Genomic DNA, 16,685 nt, shown 5'->3' with positions numbered 1-16,685 from the left:
GTTCCGGTTCCAGAAGCCTATATATGTAGACCAGCTCTCATACGATCCTCTAATGGAATGAAAATATCAGACATAAACTCACTGCTACCAATCCAAAATCAATCCTTTTTCATTGGCAAATGCATATGCATGCTCTTTTTTACTCATAGCAACTGCAAAGATGTTTGATCCCTAAAGACAAAGACATGCTCTACATGAACAGAAGTTTTAATATATTTTATGAATGAATTCAATTTATTTTCACTTACAGATGCTTATAAAGGTTTTCCCTTGTTAACATATAATACTAATAAGAAATCAAATAAGAAGTAAAATTCTAATTTTTTATAAAAATAATTTTGAAACCCAAAAAAAAAAAAAATGGAAAAAGAGGTAAGTGCCTGCCCTAACCCAAAGTTCACTCAATGAAGAGAACCCCAGAAACCGAAGAGCTCTAGTCTTCTAGATCCTTCCAAAATCCTAATCTTTTAAAATTTTTTAAAAAAATTAGTTAACTATTTTTCTTCGCCCCAATTCCACCGGACGACCACATTCTAGACGCTTCCTTTGACCCGGAACCCTCCAGAGAAACCCTTCCCTTTTCTCTTTGCTTTTTTAAAACTTTCCTTTCAATATTCAAAGACCCCCAGACACAGAAGCCAACCCTCTCTCTCAATTTAAGCAAACCCTTTTTTTCTTCTTCTCTCGATGGCAAAGTACGGCGAAGGCGACAAGCGTTGGATCGTGGAAGAAAGAACCGATGGTGCCAACGTCCACAACTGGCACTGGGCAGAAACCGATTGTCTCCCGTGGTCTAAAACCTTCTTCAACATATCCCTTTCCAATCTCACCATCGTTGATGGTGAAGGCAATCTCCACATCAAGACCAAGAAGGTCGAAAAGGTCGACGGCGAAGCCTACGTTAATGTCCGGAAGGGTAAAATTATTCCCGGATATGAAATCAGTTTAAGTTTGTCCTGGGAAGGCAAAGCCACAGATGGAGAAGGAAATACCCTGTTGAAAGTTGACGGTAACGTTGAGATTCCGTATATTTCAGATGAGAACGCTGACGAGGATCCGGAAGTTAAGGTGACGGTTGAAGATGAAGGACCCATCGGGAAAACGTTGAAGGAAGCGATGCTGGCCAAAGGTAAGCCTTTGGTTTTGGAGAAAGTGAGGGATTATGTTAGAGCTATGGCCAAAGGTGGCCCCGCTAAAGATGAACTAGAAGCCAAGAAATTGTCCCCCAAAAATAGTAGTAATACTAGTAATGCAGCTTTGGTGTCTAAAGAGAAAATTGGAGTGGAGAAGGAAGCGAAGAAGGATGTGAAAAAGGAAGGGAAAAAAGGGTTTAAGACAATTACCTTGTCGGAGAAGTTTAGCTGTAGAGCTAAAGATATGTATGAGATTTTGATGGATGAGAATAGATGGAAAGGGTTTACTCAGAGTAATGCTAGGATAAGTAAAGAAGTTGGTGGGCAGTTTAGTATTTTCGATGGGTCAGTAACTGGGAGTAATCTGGAGTTACAAGAAGGGAAGTTGATTGTTCAGAGATGGAGATTCGGGAGTTGGCCTGATGGGGTTGAGTCTACAGTAAGTTTTTTGGTTTTCTATATTGACTGTTACTAAGATTTTGGGATTAGAGTGTCGTTCAAATGATGATTTTTTTCAAATGGGTTCTGATTGCAGGTAAGACTTGTTCTTGATGAGCCTGAGCCTGGGGTTACTATAATCAAACTCACGCATACAGATGTTCCTGAAGAGGACAGGTTGGTTTTTATTGGTTCTGGGTTGTTTTATTTTGTAATATGGCTAAGCTGTTGCTGATTGAATTGGCTTATTTATTTTGGGTTTATGTTGATTTGTGATGCAGATATGGGAATGCGACTGTGATGGAGACCACTGAGAGAGGATGGAGGGATCTCATTTTCAATAAGATACGGGCAGTTTTTGGTTTTGGAATATGATTTATCTTATTTCTAAATAATAAAATAGTCTTTTTTTTTTAATCTTTTCAAATTGTTGAATCTTATCAAACTTGTTTCTTTCGGCCCTTTAAACTTATGACCTTGACAATGACGAAAATGTTGTTTTACAATAACTTTGTTTCTGGCAGTGTGCATTGTGTCCCCTTGAGGACCTTTATCCTTGGTGTATAACTCTGGCACTTAGTTGGTACTATTTTCTCTGGATAGTATGTGATCAGGTTGATGTAGTTTGAATTTGATTACTCAGCTCCTTTTTCTTATTTGCGAGATATGTTTTCAAGCTAATTACTAGTCCAGTTAATGTAGTTTTTGGATAACCCATTTCTTTTGGAAGGATTTGGATTGGTATTCATTTTAATATCTGGAGCATGGACCGTGGGGTGGTGAGTATGTAGTTAGGTATTCTCTTTGGTTGATTAGTTTGAGAATACAATTATAAGCATGACCTTGTTTCTGCTGTTGTAGCGGCCATGATTATATAGGAGTTTGTTATATGGCATTCGTTGTGCTTTTAATGAAATTTCTGTTATGGTTAATATGTTTAATTTTTCAAACTGAACCACTTTCTTATTATGCAAATTATGTTGGCACTTGGAAGAGTGTGAAGAAACATAGTACGCCATGTAATATAGAGCATGCTTAGGTACGGGTACAACAAAGCAATTATGAGCTTTGAAGAGGAGAACGGTTTGGATTGTTGTTTGTCTTAAAATATCTTGATCCTTAATGGGTAGTATATTGTAATGGAGATTGTTTCTTTGGATGTATATTTGTTAAAGGCTTGTAAGTAATGAGTAAAAGATAGCTTCACATACAGGGAGTAATATGTTTTTTAGTGCTAACAATTGCGTGGGCCGTTGAATGAACCTCATCTAGATGCTTTGATGGGGTGATCGACTATATATATTAGCGAAGCATTCTTATAGTGTTCATACCAAGATGATATCATTAGTAAAGACAGATTAAAGCATCAATTCGTACTACTAGTGTCATTGTTAGCATGTTTGCATCATTTCATTTGTTTGATGAGTAAAAAGCTGGTCAAAGTCCTATGTGTTTTAGGGTTGGACATTGATTAAGTTCATTTGGCTGTTGAAACTTCAATTTCTGCCCTGTATCGGGATTGTTTTATCATTTTCCTTGTCCTCACCCTTCAGCCTTCTTAAGAATTATCCTTTGCACTCTCTTTGCGTTATATAATTCTGCATTAGCACAGGGTCGGAAATTGTTTTAGAGCTCACATGATGAAATCTTTTTCCTGTAAAATTTGGCCAAGTTTGTAATAAAGGTATCTCTAGGCTGGACATAACATGAGTTCATCCGGGGCAAAGACATTCCATTTAATTTTATTTTAATTGAAAATGTCAAAGCGCTTATGCCGGGAAACATGATCCAATCACTTTATAGATTGGTTTCTTTTGCATGGTTCCTCTTTTCCAAGCCTTGAAAATCTTCTAGAGAAAAGAAAAAGTATTTTCTCCTTACCAAATGTAAAAAGTTCATGTCATCTTCTTCATTTGTTCTACTGCTAAAGTGTTATCATGATCTGCATGCAAAGGCACCCCCAAATAAATGAATGTTCAATCAGACATTAAAATCTCCTCTGTTTGATGTCTTAATTTATGAGAAATTAATCTTCATTTAGTTTTAGGTCAATCTGAAAAGGGGGCCATTGATAACAATTGATAATTAAGTCGCTCTTCAATCTATCAAGGGTGCAATCGATCTTGGATATAGTTGTTTTTCATCTCCAATATTGAGTAAGGTTGTTTGTCATAATTTAGAAAAAGCAAAAGCAGAATGAAAACTCCTGTTTCATGTTTCGTATGATCAATGGCATGTATCTATATAGATCATGTCGTGCAGTAATTGTTTTCCTAATATACACCATCCTGAAAAGATAACTAGGTAAGCGACCCTAGCTTCTTCCTTTTTTTTTTTTTTTTTCAATAAATTGCTGTTGGAACTTTAGCTCTTTAGTTCATAGATCAGGGATCTACGGTGCTTCTAATCACTCAAGAAGTCAAGGAACTTTAATCCTTTGCTTATGAATTTTTTTATTTCTAGGTACTTACTCCAAAAAATAGTGATACTGTTAGATCATGCTGTAAGGGCCATATACTCTTTAAAAAAAAAAAAGTTAAAAAATTCGGATCCAGATGATCATGTCATTCCATGTTTTTGGAAGGCTAAGTTTCTTTAGAGGTGGGTTTCTACGGTAGTAGCATCAGATCCATGGATGTAGAATTTTGCCTTTTTCTCCATTTCTCTAGGTTTGGGTCTTGGGGGATCTTCCACTTTGTATATTAGTAATAGTTCTAGTTGCTTTTTGTTCTGTAAAGTTACACAACTTATATTGAGCTGTGAAACCATGATTAAAAAGTCCACCAACATTTCCTTTCTTCGACAAAGCAATGGTCGGTGAGGGCCAGGTGGCATGGCCAAGATCGAGTGAATCTATTCCTTTGGTGGCTTATGCTACAAGTTAATTCAGTATTAAAAAAAAAAAAAGGTTAATCATAGTTCTTTCACTAATTACTTGGATGCTTGTAGTCCACTCCTAGTTGGCTTGGCTGCATCAAGACTAAAGACACAGCTCCATGTATATCAAATATCATGGAATGACAAATTTCATCTTCATCTTTCATTATATTATACAGTCCTGAATTTTTCCAATATCTCTGATCTTGTCAAAACATTTATTCTAAAGTTTGAATTCATAGAACTTGTGACAAAAAGAATCATGTGAAAAAAAGTTAAAAACATGTTTAGAAAGAACATCCCAAGAGGGACCCAAAACGGGATTTGAACCTAGCTATAGAGACTAGATCTGGTAAATCAAAGTGTGCTGTTTATCTGGTTGTAATATCCAAAAATGCAAGTCAAGGTGTCCGGTCGGTGGAGAAAAGTAGTTGGCTGTTATCCTTTCTTATCGTCATTTTCCTCCATTTTTTGAATGATAGATAGATGGGGCATTAATAATTTGATTCATATTTCTTCTTGGTAAGGGTCAAATTTCATGGATTTTTTAGCCTAAGATTTTCAGTAATTGAGGTTCAAAATAGAATGCTACTTTAAGTCTTTCTCCCATTGGTGGTTCAAAATAGAATGCTACTTTAAGTCTTTCTCCCATTGGTTCATTATAGTATAGTGAAAGAATGTATTAGGTTAAAAAATGTTTTGAATTTTTATAAATAAATGTAACAGTTGATGCATCTTTGATTCATGAATAAATGATAAATAATTTATTTTTAAAAAATAAAATGTTACTTTTTCGTATTATATAAAATTTTTTAATTAATTTTTTAATAACTAAATTAATTTATAAAAAATATTAAAACTAAATTAATAAATTATTACAATCATGTGAACAAATTGAATCTATTAGTTTTAAGAGGGCCGGATGGTATCACGTGTCATATACAAAGGCAGGAACAAAGTTACAAACATGCCCCCCGAAAGAAGCAGAGATATAATTAAGCTTAAAAAAAGAGTTATTAATTGTTAATTGGAATTAATAAATGTTAATTAAACCCAGGCAGCACCGACAGACATTGAGAGCAATACATGGCTTTTAGGAGTTGACGCGTACGACCAAGGATTCGACCCAAGTCCACGCTGGGAATGTACGGCTTCTTCAAAGCGTGCCATTCATTCCCTTAGTATTTCATATACAGATAAAGGCGCATGGTTATACATTGTATATTTAAAATAATTTTAATAAATAATTATTAATAAAATTTAAATTTAAAAATTTTTTTATTAAAAAAATAATTTTAATTTATTAAATTAATTATTTATTGATATTAATTAAATTTTTTTTTATCTTAAATATCATTTAAATTAAAAAATTTGGGCACCTTTTAGTATTTTTTTATTTACATAAAAAATTATAATTTATAATTGCAAGGATTTTGTTAAGAGTGTCTTAAGAGAATTTTTAAAATTACCATTGTAAGAAAGTATATTTTTTCAAAATATTGAAATTATCAATTTTTGTGTTTAATATAAATAATATGATTAGTATTTTAACTAATCTTAAAAAGTGCGTAAATGTTGTCAATTAATTTATTAATCACAACGCATTAAATAAAATAAAAAATAACTTTTAAATAATTTTAAAATTAATAACCAATTATTATAAAGAAAAAAACTCAATTTCATGAAATGATTGTTGCTCAGTTGCTGTTTTGAGCTTTGATCAAATAAATTAAAGTATTAATAAGCTTTGGTGGTGGGAAGAGGACGACGAAACCAGCTTACCAAAAACTCAAATCCTTAAAACCCAAAACGACAGTGCAAGTGTTGTTGCCATTTGCCACAGCTAGGCGGTGATTCCAAAACTTTAATAATTTCTATTGGATCTCTCCTCTACCTTTTTGTCCGTCAGATTGACCCTCCTTCAACGAAAATGCGTCACAGCCACCACTACTCACACCGTCGGGGATTTCGATCGATATTACCACTACTGCCAGTCTGCCACTCCTTTTTGCCGAGTCAATAGTTTCCTTATCCAATAATAAAAAGAAAATTCATCTTATAAATAAATATAGTTGGTAATAGAAATTTTCTAATCCCACAATTTGCATAGGAATGCCACTTATCTATTGAACAGTAACTAAAAAAATTAATATATTAAATAAATATGTGTCAATGCATTTATATATTTGTAAAAAAAAATACAACGATAAATTTTAAAACAATAATAACAGTAAATTGCTTTAGACGTTACAACGATAAAATTAAAATCGACGAATAAATAAAATATATTTGACAACTGAAAATCTATTATCAAATATGACCATATATATATATAAAAAAAAAAATCTTTTAAGGATCTTGCTGATGACAATTGGTTTATATTTTTTTTGTTTTTTTAAACTGTTTTTTGTTAACAGGTGTATTTTTTTTTTTTTGTGTTTGTTTTTTCTTTCTTTTTTAACATGTTTTTGTTGATAGGTATGTTTCTTTTGATCCTGTTTTATATGATTTCGGAGAGAACAATGATGGCGCAAAACTCTCAGAATTGGTATGTATTTTGCTTCTTTTTTTTTTTTGTTTTGGTTTTCATTTTTTTGTGTATTTTTGCGAAAATTTTTAATTTGTTTATTTGGTAATTAAATATGAATTTTATTTTTTGTTTTTTTGAGATGATTTTGTATTACAGAATTCGATTTAGAATGATTTTGTTAATGAATTTTTTTAATTTTTAATTTATTTAAAATATTTGTTGTGAGATTTGTAACTCTTTGCTATCGTATGGGAATAGCAGATTAATCAATTACTGGAGATTTTGAAATTAATAAAGTAAAAAAATTTAGAGTTTGGGCATTAAATTGTGTAAACGAACTTTAGTCAGGGAGATTTTTTTTGTAAAATAAAGATCGCTCACTTCTTGTTTCTCATTTCAAACAAACAATACTGTGTGATTTATTAAAAATATATTTATAATTACCTTTTATCGAGCCAGATTTTGGTCAAGTACAGCCAATGCAATAAACAATGTTAATTTTATATTAAATTATTATGTCATATTAATTATACATATTATTTTAATTTTTAATTTAATCAAATATTAATTTAAAAAAATTTATATTTAATAAATTATTAATATATGTATTTTATTATTTTACTAATAAAATAAATTAGATGTATTATTTTATTAATAATTAATTTTTTAAAAATATTAATTTTTATATATTTATTTTAAAAATTAATATTTATTTATTAATAAATAATATCATATGATTTATTAATAATATATAAAATTTATATATTAATAATATATCAAATATAAAATTTTTAATAAAATATTAAAAATCAATATAACAGACCGAGAGTTGGGCGTCCATTACTAGTTATATGGAAACCGATCCCTAACTCTTCAACCATTTATTTTGCTTATTTTCCCGTTTTATTAAGCTCTCTTCTGTTTCTCACAGGTCATAAGAGTCCTCTCAGCACTCGCATCTTTCTTTTTTCTGTGCAGTCTGAAGTAACATTCACTTGAGGCTCATTAAGCTGCCACACAAACACCATTTTCTCTTCACCTTCCCATCTGATATACTTCCGTTTCGGAGTTTCCAGAGTAGAGACTCGAAGGATTAGGCTTTGTCTTCAATGGCGGATATCGCAAAGTACATGCCTATCAATGGAGGAACAGCTGTCACTACAGACTTTAAGAATCTGTCTTCAATCATCAAAACAAGAAGAGCAGTGACTTTCTTCATGTTTGCCTTTGTTGGTTTCACTGTTTTTTTAGCATTTAGCCCTTCTTCAAACTCTTCTCCGTGGGTTACCAACATATTTTCAGCAAGTTCCACCACTGCTGACCCTTATAGATCTCAATTCTCTTCCCTCTTCGATTACTTCTTTTCCAACACTTCTTCTCCAATACAAAAACAAGAAGGCCTTAACTTTACTTCCTCTGCTTCTTCTTCTTCTTCTAATAATACCAGATCTAATAACCCTGCACCTCAATTATCCAACCCAAAGGAAGGGCTACTTTCTGAAAAAAGCACCAACAAAACCCAATCTTTCAACAGAAATAAACGACTTCCCAGTTCAAGAAACTCAACTTTCCAGTCTTCCAACACAAGTATAATCAACACCCAAAGTTCGGCTTTGCATGCAAATCAGACCACAGTTTCTCCCAGTGTGAATAAAAATTCGCCTATTACAAGCAACCAGGGTGAAAAGAAAGAGAATTCTGATAAAGCTCAAGTTTTGATGGCTAATCAGACTACAATTGTCCCTGAAAAATCTCCCGTGGTAGCTAATCAGAGCACAAATTCTCCAGCTAAATCTGATTCTTCCAACAAGGTAAGTTCCGGGAGCGGAGAGAAAAGTGTACCGCAAAAAAGAGTGGTATCAAACCACACAGCTTCCCTGGCGAAGAACCAGGGGAACGGGAAAAACCAGGGCAATAGAAGTGGTTCAGGGCTGTCAGCTAATCAGGGGATCGAGAATTTGGTTGAGTCTTTGATGAATTGCGATTTGTATGAAGGAGGATGGGTGAAGGATAATTCCTATCCGCTTTATAAACCGGGGTCTTGTTTGTTTATTGATGAGCAGTTTAGTTGTATTACCAATGGAAGGCCTGATAAAGATTATCAGAAATTGAAATGGAAGCCTAAAGGCTGCACTTTGCCAAGGTAGAAAAAAAATTTTATTTAAAATTTTGAGGTTTTGTTCATATTCTTTTTTACTGATTTATCAACCAAAGTTATATTTTGAGCATATTTGATTTCTTTAATGGAAATTCAAACAAATTTAGCAATTTTGGATTCAAGTTGATCTTTGAATTAGTCATATAGGGAATTTATTTAATTTTATCCGTAATCCGCACTGTTGATTGTATTTTCATTCATACATTTTACTTTGGTGCAATTGATTTAGTTTGGTTCTATCCTCAGATTTTATTTAAAAATTACCTGCAAATGGATTTTGTTTTATTTTTTATTAACCTAAGATTAATTCATTTCTTCTATAAAGATTGAATGGTGGTCACACGTTGAAGTTATTGAGGGGGAAGCGGCTTGTTTTTGTTGGCGACTCCTTAAATAGGAATATGTGGGAATCTCTAGTTTGCATCCTGAGAGGTGCTGCAAAAAATCCAGAAAATGTTTTTGAAGCCCATGGAAGACACTATTTTCGAGGGGAAGCTTCCTACTCTTTCATATTCAAAGTAAGGTTATTGTTAGTATTGATTAAAATTGTTCATTTTGTTACATATTGTAGGATAATTACTTAAAACTTGATGAAACTTACTATTTGATTTCCTTTTTTGGGGCGGCCTTGGATGATGATGATGATGAATAGGATTATAACTGCACTATAGAGTTCTTCGTATCTCCATTCTTGGTCCGAGAATGGGAAATGCCAGACAAAAATGGAACAAAGGAGACACTTAGGCTTGATCTTGTTGGAAGATCTTCTGATCAATATAAATCTGCAGATATCCTCATCTTCAACACAGGGCATTGGTGGACTCATGAGAAAACTTCCAAAGGGTTGGTTGATTATATTTCCATCTTACTTTTTACATTTTATGGTTGTTACTGTAGTCTATTGGTTTTAATGATTATTTTTGTGTTCAACTATGGAACACTACAGGAAAGATTATTACCAAGAAGGTAGTCATGTTTACTATGAATTGAATGTTCTCGAGGCCTTCCGGAAAGCTTTGACAACATGGGCTAGATGGATTGATGCCAATGTAAATCCTATGAAGACTATGGTGTTCTTCAGGGGTTATTCTGCTTCCCATTTCAGGTAAAGGGAAATAAACTTGATGTTGTTTTCGATGAGTGAAATTATTTCTTCCCGCATAATTGTTTTGGAATTCTGCAGTCTGCACTGCATGTATTTCTAACCGTGTTTTTCCTTATTATTGTTTTGGAATTGTGTATTGGTTAAACTATAATATAGTATTTCTAGATGTTTAATTGGTGCTTGAATCTTTCTCCAGTGGCGGGCAGTGGAATTCAGGAGGAGCATGTGATAGTGAAACTGAGCCAATCAGGAATGAGGCATTTCTAACGCCATATCCACCAAAGATGTTGATCTTAGAATCGGTGCTGAAGAGGATGAAAACGCATGTCACTTACCTAAATATTACCAGATTTACTGATTTCCGAAAGGATGGTCACCCGTCAATCTACCGGATGCAACATATGTCGGAGGAGGAAAAAATCGCACCTCTAAAATACCAGGACTGCAGCCATTGGTGCCTTCCTGGTGTTCCAGATTCGTGGAATGAGCTTCTGTATGCTGAGCTCCTTGTAAAAGAAAACAAGATGCGGCAACATCAAAGGAGAGCTAGGTAAAATAAATCATACAAACTTAGATTTGTTTGAGTCGAATCATACATAGGCTGTACAAATTTTTCTTTCATTTTGAAACTGTAGAAACAAAAATAATAATAAAAAAACGATAAGATCAAATGGAGTGTTTTCTATTTTTTCTCCCTACTTATAAATTATGGGAGTTAGATGATAGTAAAATCGAGCCGACAATTCTTGGAGAAATCAATCTCTGCTGTAATAATTTTTCTCTGTTTATATAATAGACAACAGCGAGAATTGTTTTGGTTGGTGAGTTTTGGATACGGAAACTGTGTGCTTCCCTTACCAACCAATGATTTTTCTAGCCTCAAATCTACTTTGAGGGTTGTTAATATTCCTTATAATTTAGTAGTTTCTTTAATTTAAAAATAAAAAAATATATACAGTGGTTGGTTCTCTTTCAATATATAACCTTACATGTTTTTCTCTCATCTATTCCCTCTTTTTAGTAATCTGTTTCTAAAATCTGATCATAGTAAATCAATTTAACTAGACACAATAGTTCAAGATTTAGTCTTACTATTATTATCTCTCTCCAAAATCTTTTCAAACACGGGATTGATTGGTCATTGTTTCAAGATAAGAGAAAGGGTCAATTGTTGAGATTTGATTAACTGATTTGTTGAATGTTATTTTTTAAAAGTGATTGTATTAATTAATTAAATTAAAATTTTAATTTAATAGTATTAATTTATGTATTTAAGGTTCGGTTAATTGGTGCTAAGAGAAATTGTTTAAGATAAACTATAGTTAAATTCTTTTTTGTGTCAATTACCTCTTGTAGAAAGTTTGGGTCCTCGTCATCATTTGGACAACATGAAGGTTCGTTCTAACTTTGCAAAAGGGACCGACCATTTGAGGCTTTTTATAAACTACATGTTAAAATTAAAATAGATTAGGTTTAATAGTCTGATCTTTTTCTCACTTTCTCACATGGGATGTTTTAAGTATTGAAAATCAGAATGTGTATTTTTAATGTAGTTGTAACTTTGGCAAATTACCAATCATGTTTTTTTATCTAAAACATTTTAGTGTCATGTAATTATTTTAAACCCTAATTAATTCGAAATCAAAATGAATCAAATCTCGTAAGAGAGTCAAACCCTCTTAAGTCTATTTTTTTGGGTTCACAATACTTAAAATCAAAATTTTACTTAAATAAAACTAAGTTTTTTAATCATTCGAATCAATAAATATTGATTGCTTTATAATCATCCATTTTAATGTATAGGGCTCTAAAATGTTATGTCACAAATTTCGATACCAAATTTTAAATGTTTATTTTTTAATACCATGTGACATAAAATCCAAACCTTAGTACAGGATATGTGATACATCCTTTTAGTAGTCATCAAAACAATATCATATGCTTTTTTTTTTTTGTTTCTTACCAAAAAAAAAAAAAACAATATCATTTGGTCGAAGGGCTCTTGCCCGTCAGCGATGGGAAAATTTTAACCCGTTTTTGCGCCATCACGTAACGGGCTCATCAGTGTAGATGGGAGATGGCCCAACTTTAGGCTCCTTGGTCCACTATGTTCAACAGGTGGCCTAAATGGCGAGTTTCTCATTGATTTGAGTTCGGTCAGAACCCTAAAAATTAAAATGAATCGGGCTCCAATCTTTCTCTCCCAGTTTCTATTTAACCATGCAAAATCAAACTGCAAGGATTTCTCATTGATTTCACACTTTGGCCTTAAGAACATGTGTCTATGATCTAATTCTCTCGCTATCAAAACATAGACCACTTTGCCAAGACAAGTTCACAACATGGATTCGGTTTGAGATCATTACAGTTTAAGGTTTTGGCGATCTTATTAATGGCAGATTTGTTAACCATTCCTGTACCTGTTAACTCTTACAATTAAGGTAGCAGCCTGTCTGTCATGGCAGATTTGTTGTTCTGCCCGTGTCATAATCAGGGGTTGAACTTGAAACACAAAATGTTTTCGTTTTTTTTTTTTTAATGCGACCCTGCATCTCTCTTCTTTGGTTGTCAATTCTCAGCACCAACTTGTCTACAGCCATCATCTGCCATCACGTGGAAAGTTTGAACATTTTTCTAAGTTGCATTTGATAACTTACTAGATTCCGAAGAAGGGATTTAAATTTTAGAATTACTGTAATTTGTATAATAAAACACATAAATATATATTTTTCTAATTATTTATACATATTTGTAAATTTAAAATTCATCTTTTTATATATTATAAATAATATATGTATTCCATTTTTGCAAATAATTATGATAATTAATAACAAATATTATAACACTAATTATTAGGTAGCTTAAGCACCGTACTTGTTAATTATTTCATCAATGATGTTAGGCTCTAAAGATAAAACTTATATAAAAATTTTTTAGGTAAAGTTTGTAAAGTTTTCTTTCAAAATGATTTAATAAAAACTTTAATAAAAAATCTAAACCAATAAATTGATAGAGTTTAATGTAAAAAAATAATATGTAAAAAAATTATAAAAATTATTGTTTATAATTCAAATTTAATAGATATTTATTCAAAGATAAAAATTTTATCACCATTTTTATTTATATATTTGTTTAAAACATCTATTTTAATAAAAAGTTATTAAATTTTTTAAAATTTTATACATCTATATAAAAAAATCTTTTAATTTATTAATTTTAATTTTTATTTAATCATTTTTAATAGATAATTTCATCAATTTCTCCTCATCCCTTAGCTCTAATTATTAATTAAATCTTTAAGCCACGTAATACAGGTAGGATAAACATTACATTGTGCCGCCTTGCAAATAATTAACGTTGATATATTAAAAGAGATTGCATGGGCCTACTAAATATTCTCAAAAAACCCTTATTTTTATTATATTACGTGATTTTCTACCTAATTAAAAAATAATTTCACTAAAACAACTAATTAAAATAATAAAACGTCTCATTTGGACACGTTATGAGTTTGAAACCAGGAAAGGGGAGGATAGAATTAATAAGATAATAACCAAGACCTTAATGAATGGTATAGTAATAAATAAATCTCTAGAATTATATTCAAATTCAATACACAAGCCTTTAGATTACATTACGAATAACTATATTAATTAATTAATTATTTTTTTTCCTCGTCAGACAAAACAGGCAGCTTTCTATCAAAATTTCTTCCATTTCCGGCCCATTCAAAACAACTTTTTTTTTTTTTTTCTTTCTTCTCAGCAACAAGAAAACTGCTAGAGACAAATTAAAAAATTCAAGAAAGGAAATAAAAGAAATTCCTCCAAGCCAAAAATATTTACAAAAATTGAAAAAAAAGGTGGTCAAATCTTTTGACTGGTCACATCCAATGATTTCATGAACTAGGCTGGTGGGCTTGGGGCAGGGTCACGTGTTTGCAGAGAAAAAGGGTACCCTCTAGTCTTGGTCAGTGGCAAGACCCCAGTTTTGGCATCCGAATTGCTGCCAACGGTGGCGCTGGCCGTAGGGACGTTGGTAGTGGCAGCAGCAGCGGTGGTGGAAGTGGTGGCCACACGCTCACATGAAGGACACATGGTGAGGGTAGTGGCAGGTAGCTGCATATAAAATGGTTGAGAAGTTTTCAAGGCTCTTAATTCTTGCAGTTCTTTCTGTAACCTCCTATTTTCTTCTGTCAGTGTCTCGCAGCATCTCTTTAAATACTCACAATCTACCTCCGTCTGCTTCAATTTTGTCCTAATTTTATTCAATCAAAAATTTAAAAGATAAGCACAAAAAATGTTATGGATATTATTCGTATTGGCATTTATCAAAAACAACCAGGAAATAAAAAATATATACCTTGCTCTTCTATTCTGAAACCATACTTCGACTTGGCGAGGACGAAGATTTAAGTGCTTGGCCAAGGCAAGTTTTTGCTTCTGAACCAACATTTAAAATAACAAAGAATTTTGAAGCAGAACCCTAAAACAACAAAAATAATGAAAATTTTTCATTTTATTTTGACTTACAGGATTGAGAGTGTTGTGTTCTTTGAAACTTTCTTCAAGAAAAGCAGATTGTTCTTTAGAGAGCCTGAGTTTCTTCCGAGTTGAACCGTTCTCATCATCATCACTGACTCTTGAACTAGCTCTTTCAGCTTCAACTTCCACTTCTCTCTTGCCTCCGTTGTTTCCGTGTCTAAGCCCAAAATCCATCTGAAAAGAAGACACGGCGCTGTTGGGAGATGACAGCGCCGCCCCTTCTTCCGCTTCATCGGCCGCTGCCACCAGCGGTAACCGGTTCACGTCTAGCCCTCTGCCCGGTGCTTCTGATGAACCCGTTTCTATCACCAATGTGTCGATGCAAAAGTTAGTATTTTCTTCAAGTCAGATGTTAAAAATATACATATAAATAATCAAAATCCAAAAATACCCAGATCTAAATATCCCATAAAATATCATTTTTGGTTGCAGAGAGAACTAAAAAAAAGAAAATAAAGGAAAGTTTTTTAATTTTCTTCATTAGGAAAAATGGAAGGTTTTTTTTTTCTTTTTGACTAGGCTGGAAACAAAATTAATAAATATTAGTAATATATTCTTAAAAACATGAAATGCAAACTTCAAATTTTTTTCTTCCATTTCTTATAAAAAAAAGATAAACAAAAAAAAAAGACATGAAGCTCGGAGAAAAGGGGTAAAAAATGCTTACGATTATCAGTGAGACAAAGAAAGCTAAGCTGAGAAGAAGGTTGGGCACGAGGAACAGGAGAGAAAGGAAGTAGATCAAGCTGAAGAGGTGGATCTGAAGAAACCCTTTTGTCATCTGCATCTTTAGCAGCTTCTCCTCTACTTTCACCTTCAAAAGCATCCCCTTTCTCTTGTGATATGAAGCCATTTCCAAGCCCCATGCAAAACCCTAGATCCTTGTTTGATAACTTTGGGGTTTTGTCAAGAAACGAAAAAGGCTTTGAGGGATCACCCAAGCTCAAAGCTAACTCCATTAACCTTTTCCTGCAAAGAGAACCCCAAAAAACAAAAACCACTCAAGCAAAGATGGCTTTGAATATCTTGTTTTTTTTTTTTTTTTTTTTTTTGATTTGATGAAGAGATCAGATACACCCTGAAAAGAGAGTTAAAAAAGAAACCATATTCAATCTTCTTTTAATGTAGACACACAACCCACCACCCCCTTCCTCTGTGACACTCCTTTTTATTTCCGTTGCCTTGTGCGCTTAAAGATTGACCGACAAATCCAGGTTGACAAACACACGTGAATCTATATAAATATACACCGGTTCATACACGAGAGAGAGAGAGAGAGAGAGAGAGAGAGAGACTGAGAAAGGGATAAAGAGAATGAGAAACAGAGGTTTTTTGTTTTTCTCAGTAATAAAGGAGAGGGGTTAGAGCAAAATCTTTGGTTACAGTATTAACAAACAGAATTTGAATAAGTTTGACCTTTTAAAGAAATAAAATGAAAAGTGGAGAGGGGGGATGCTGATGACCGACGAGAAAAAGGCTTCAAGTAAATCTGTTTCTTTCACCGGGCACAAGGCAACAACAAGCTTTTATTTCTTGTTTTTTCAATTAGGAATGGATCTATCTACCCATGGCAGCACCACTTTCCACAGCACAATCCATTATTAAACACTTGATGGGAAGATTTTGTTAATTAATGTGACTATAACTTCAAAATGTTAGTGAATTATTGTGTTCTCACCAAACAAGGGCCAGAAATCATCATCATCCCAACACGAGAAAATGATTTTTCATCCGACGGCAGGGATCATCAAATGTCCTCCCGCCCTTTAGACCTAACCTGTTTTTAACCCCTTTGTCAAACTTTATTTTTTTTTGACTAAATTTTTGTTAATGTTTGATGATACGAGGAAAGAATGATTAAAATATGTTATTTACCATACATAATTAGCAGCATGGCCAC

The 16,685-nt window shown here is 32.8% G+C and overlaps 3 protein-coding genes across 3 annotated transcripts; 2 read left to right on the top strand and 1 right to left on the bottom strand.

Moving 5' to 3' along the window:
• Nucleotides 1-255: 255 nt before the first annotated feature.
• LOC111293952 (uncharacterized) lies at nt 256-2,227 on the top strand. The gene is made up of 3 exons (XM_022887031.2): nt 256-1,572; nt 1,669-1,748; nt 1,853-2,227. Exons 1-3 carry the CDS (start codon nt 688-690, stop codon nt 1,944-1,946), a joined length of 1,059 nt encoding a protein of 352 aa, XP_022742766.1. The 5' UTR covers nt 256-687; the 3' UTR covers nt 1,947-2,227.
• Nucleotides 2,228-7,782: 5,555 nt separating this feature from the next.
• LOC111295426 (protein trichome birefringence-like) lies at nt 7,783-11,066 on the top strand. The gene is made up of 5 exons (XM_022888907.2): nt 7,783-9,121; nt 9,462-9,654; nt 9,789-9,979; nt 10,083-10,241; nt 10,438-11,066. Exons 1-5 carry the CDS (start codon nt 8,088-8,090, stop codon nt 10,793-10,795), a joined length of 1,935 nt encoding a protein of 644 aa, XP_022744642.2. The 5' UTR covers nt 7,783-8,087; the 3' UTR covers nt 10,796-11,066.
• A 2,973-nt stretch (nt 11,067-14,039) lies between these two features.
• Nucleotides 14,040-16,376, bottom strand: LOC111294483 (homeobox-leucine zipper protein HAT14-like). Its single transcript, XM_089743860.1, has 5 exons — nt 15,889-16,376; nt 15,453-15,754; nt 14,774-15,087; nt 14,604-14,683; nt 14,040-14,498 (listed from the first exon to the last, which is right to left on the bottom strand). Exons 2-5 carry the CDS (start codon nt 15,742-15,744, stop codon nt 14,147-14,149), a joined length of 1,038 nt encoding a protein of 345 aa, XP_089599986.1. The 5' UTR covers nt 15,745-15,754; nt 15,889-16,376; the 3' UTR covers nt 14,040-14,146.
• Between the last annotated feature and the right edge of the window lie 309 nt (nt 16,377-16,685).

This window comes from Durio zibethinus, chromosome 14, assembly GCF_047325235.1.
Source record: "Durio zibethinus cultivar Kanyao isolate XHJ-2024 chromosome 14, ASM4732523v1, whole genome shotgun sequence".
NCBI classification, from domain to species: Eukaryota; Viridiplantae; Streptophyta; class Magnoliopsida; order Malvales; family Malvaceae; genus Durio; species Durio zibethinus.
The sequence above is the reverse complement of the archived record's forward strand: the minus strand, read 5'-3'. Positions and strand labels throughout refer to the sequence as shown.

What these genes read in the sequence shown, in the direction of transcription:
- LOC111293952 (XM_022887031.2), top strand. Translation starts at nt 688, where the DNA reads ATGGCAAAGTACGGCGAAGGCGACAAGCGTTGGATCGTGGAAGAAAGA. An exon ending in CTGATGGGGTTGAGTCTACA is followed by an intron (nt 1,573 to 1,668) that starts GTAAGTTTTTTG and finishes TTCTGATTGCAG; the next exon opens with GTAAGACTTGTTCTTGATGA. An exon ending in GATGTTCCTGAAGAGGACAG is followed by an intron (nt 1,749 to 1,852) that starts GTTGGTTTTTAT and finishes TTTGTGATGCAG; the next exon opens with ATATGGGAATGCGACTGTGA.
- LOC111295426 (XM_022888907.2), top strand. Translation starts at nt 8,088, where the DNA reads ATGGCGGATATCGCAAAGTACATGCCTATCAATGGAGGAACAGCTGTC. An exon ending in CATGAGAAAACTTCCAAAGG is followed by an intron (nt 9,980 to 10,082) that starts GTTGGTTGATTA and finishes GGAACACTACAG; the next exon opens with GAAAGATTATTACCAAGAAG. An exon ending in TATTCTGCTTCCCATTTCAG is followed by an intron (nt 10,242 to 10,437) that starts GTAAAGGGAAAT and finishes ATCTTTCTCCAG; the next exon opens with TGGCGGGCAGTGGAATTCAG.
- LOC111294483 (XM_089743860.1), bottom strand. Translation starts at nt 15,744, where the DNA reads ATGGAGTTAGCTTTGAGCTTGGGTGATCCCTCAAAGCCTTTTTCGTTT. An exon ending in AACACAACACTCTCAATCCT is followed by an intron (nt 14,684 to 14,773) that starts GTAAGTCAAAAT and finishes ATGTTGGTTCAG; the next exon opens with AAGCAAAAACTTGCCTTGGC. An exon ending in TTTCAGAATAGAAGAGCAAG is followed by an intron (nt 14,499 to 14,603) that starts GTATATATTTTT and finishes GAATAAAATTAG; the next exon opens with GACAAAATTGAAGCAGACGG.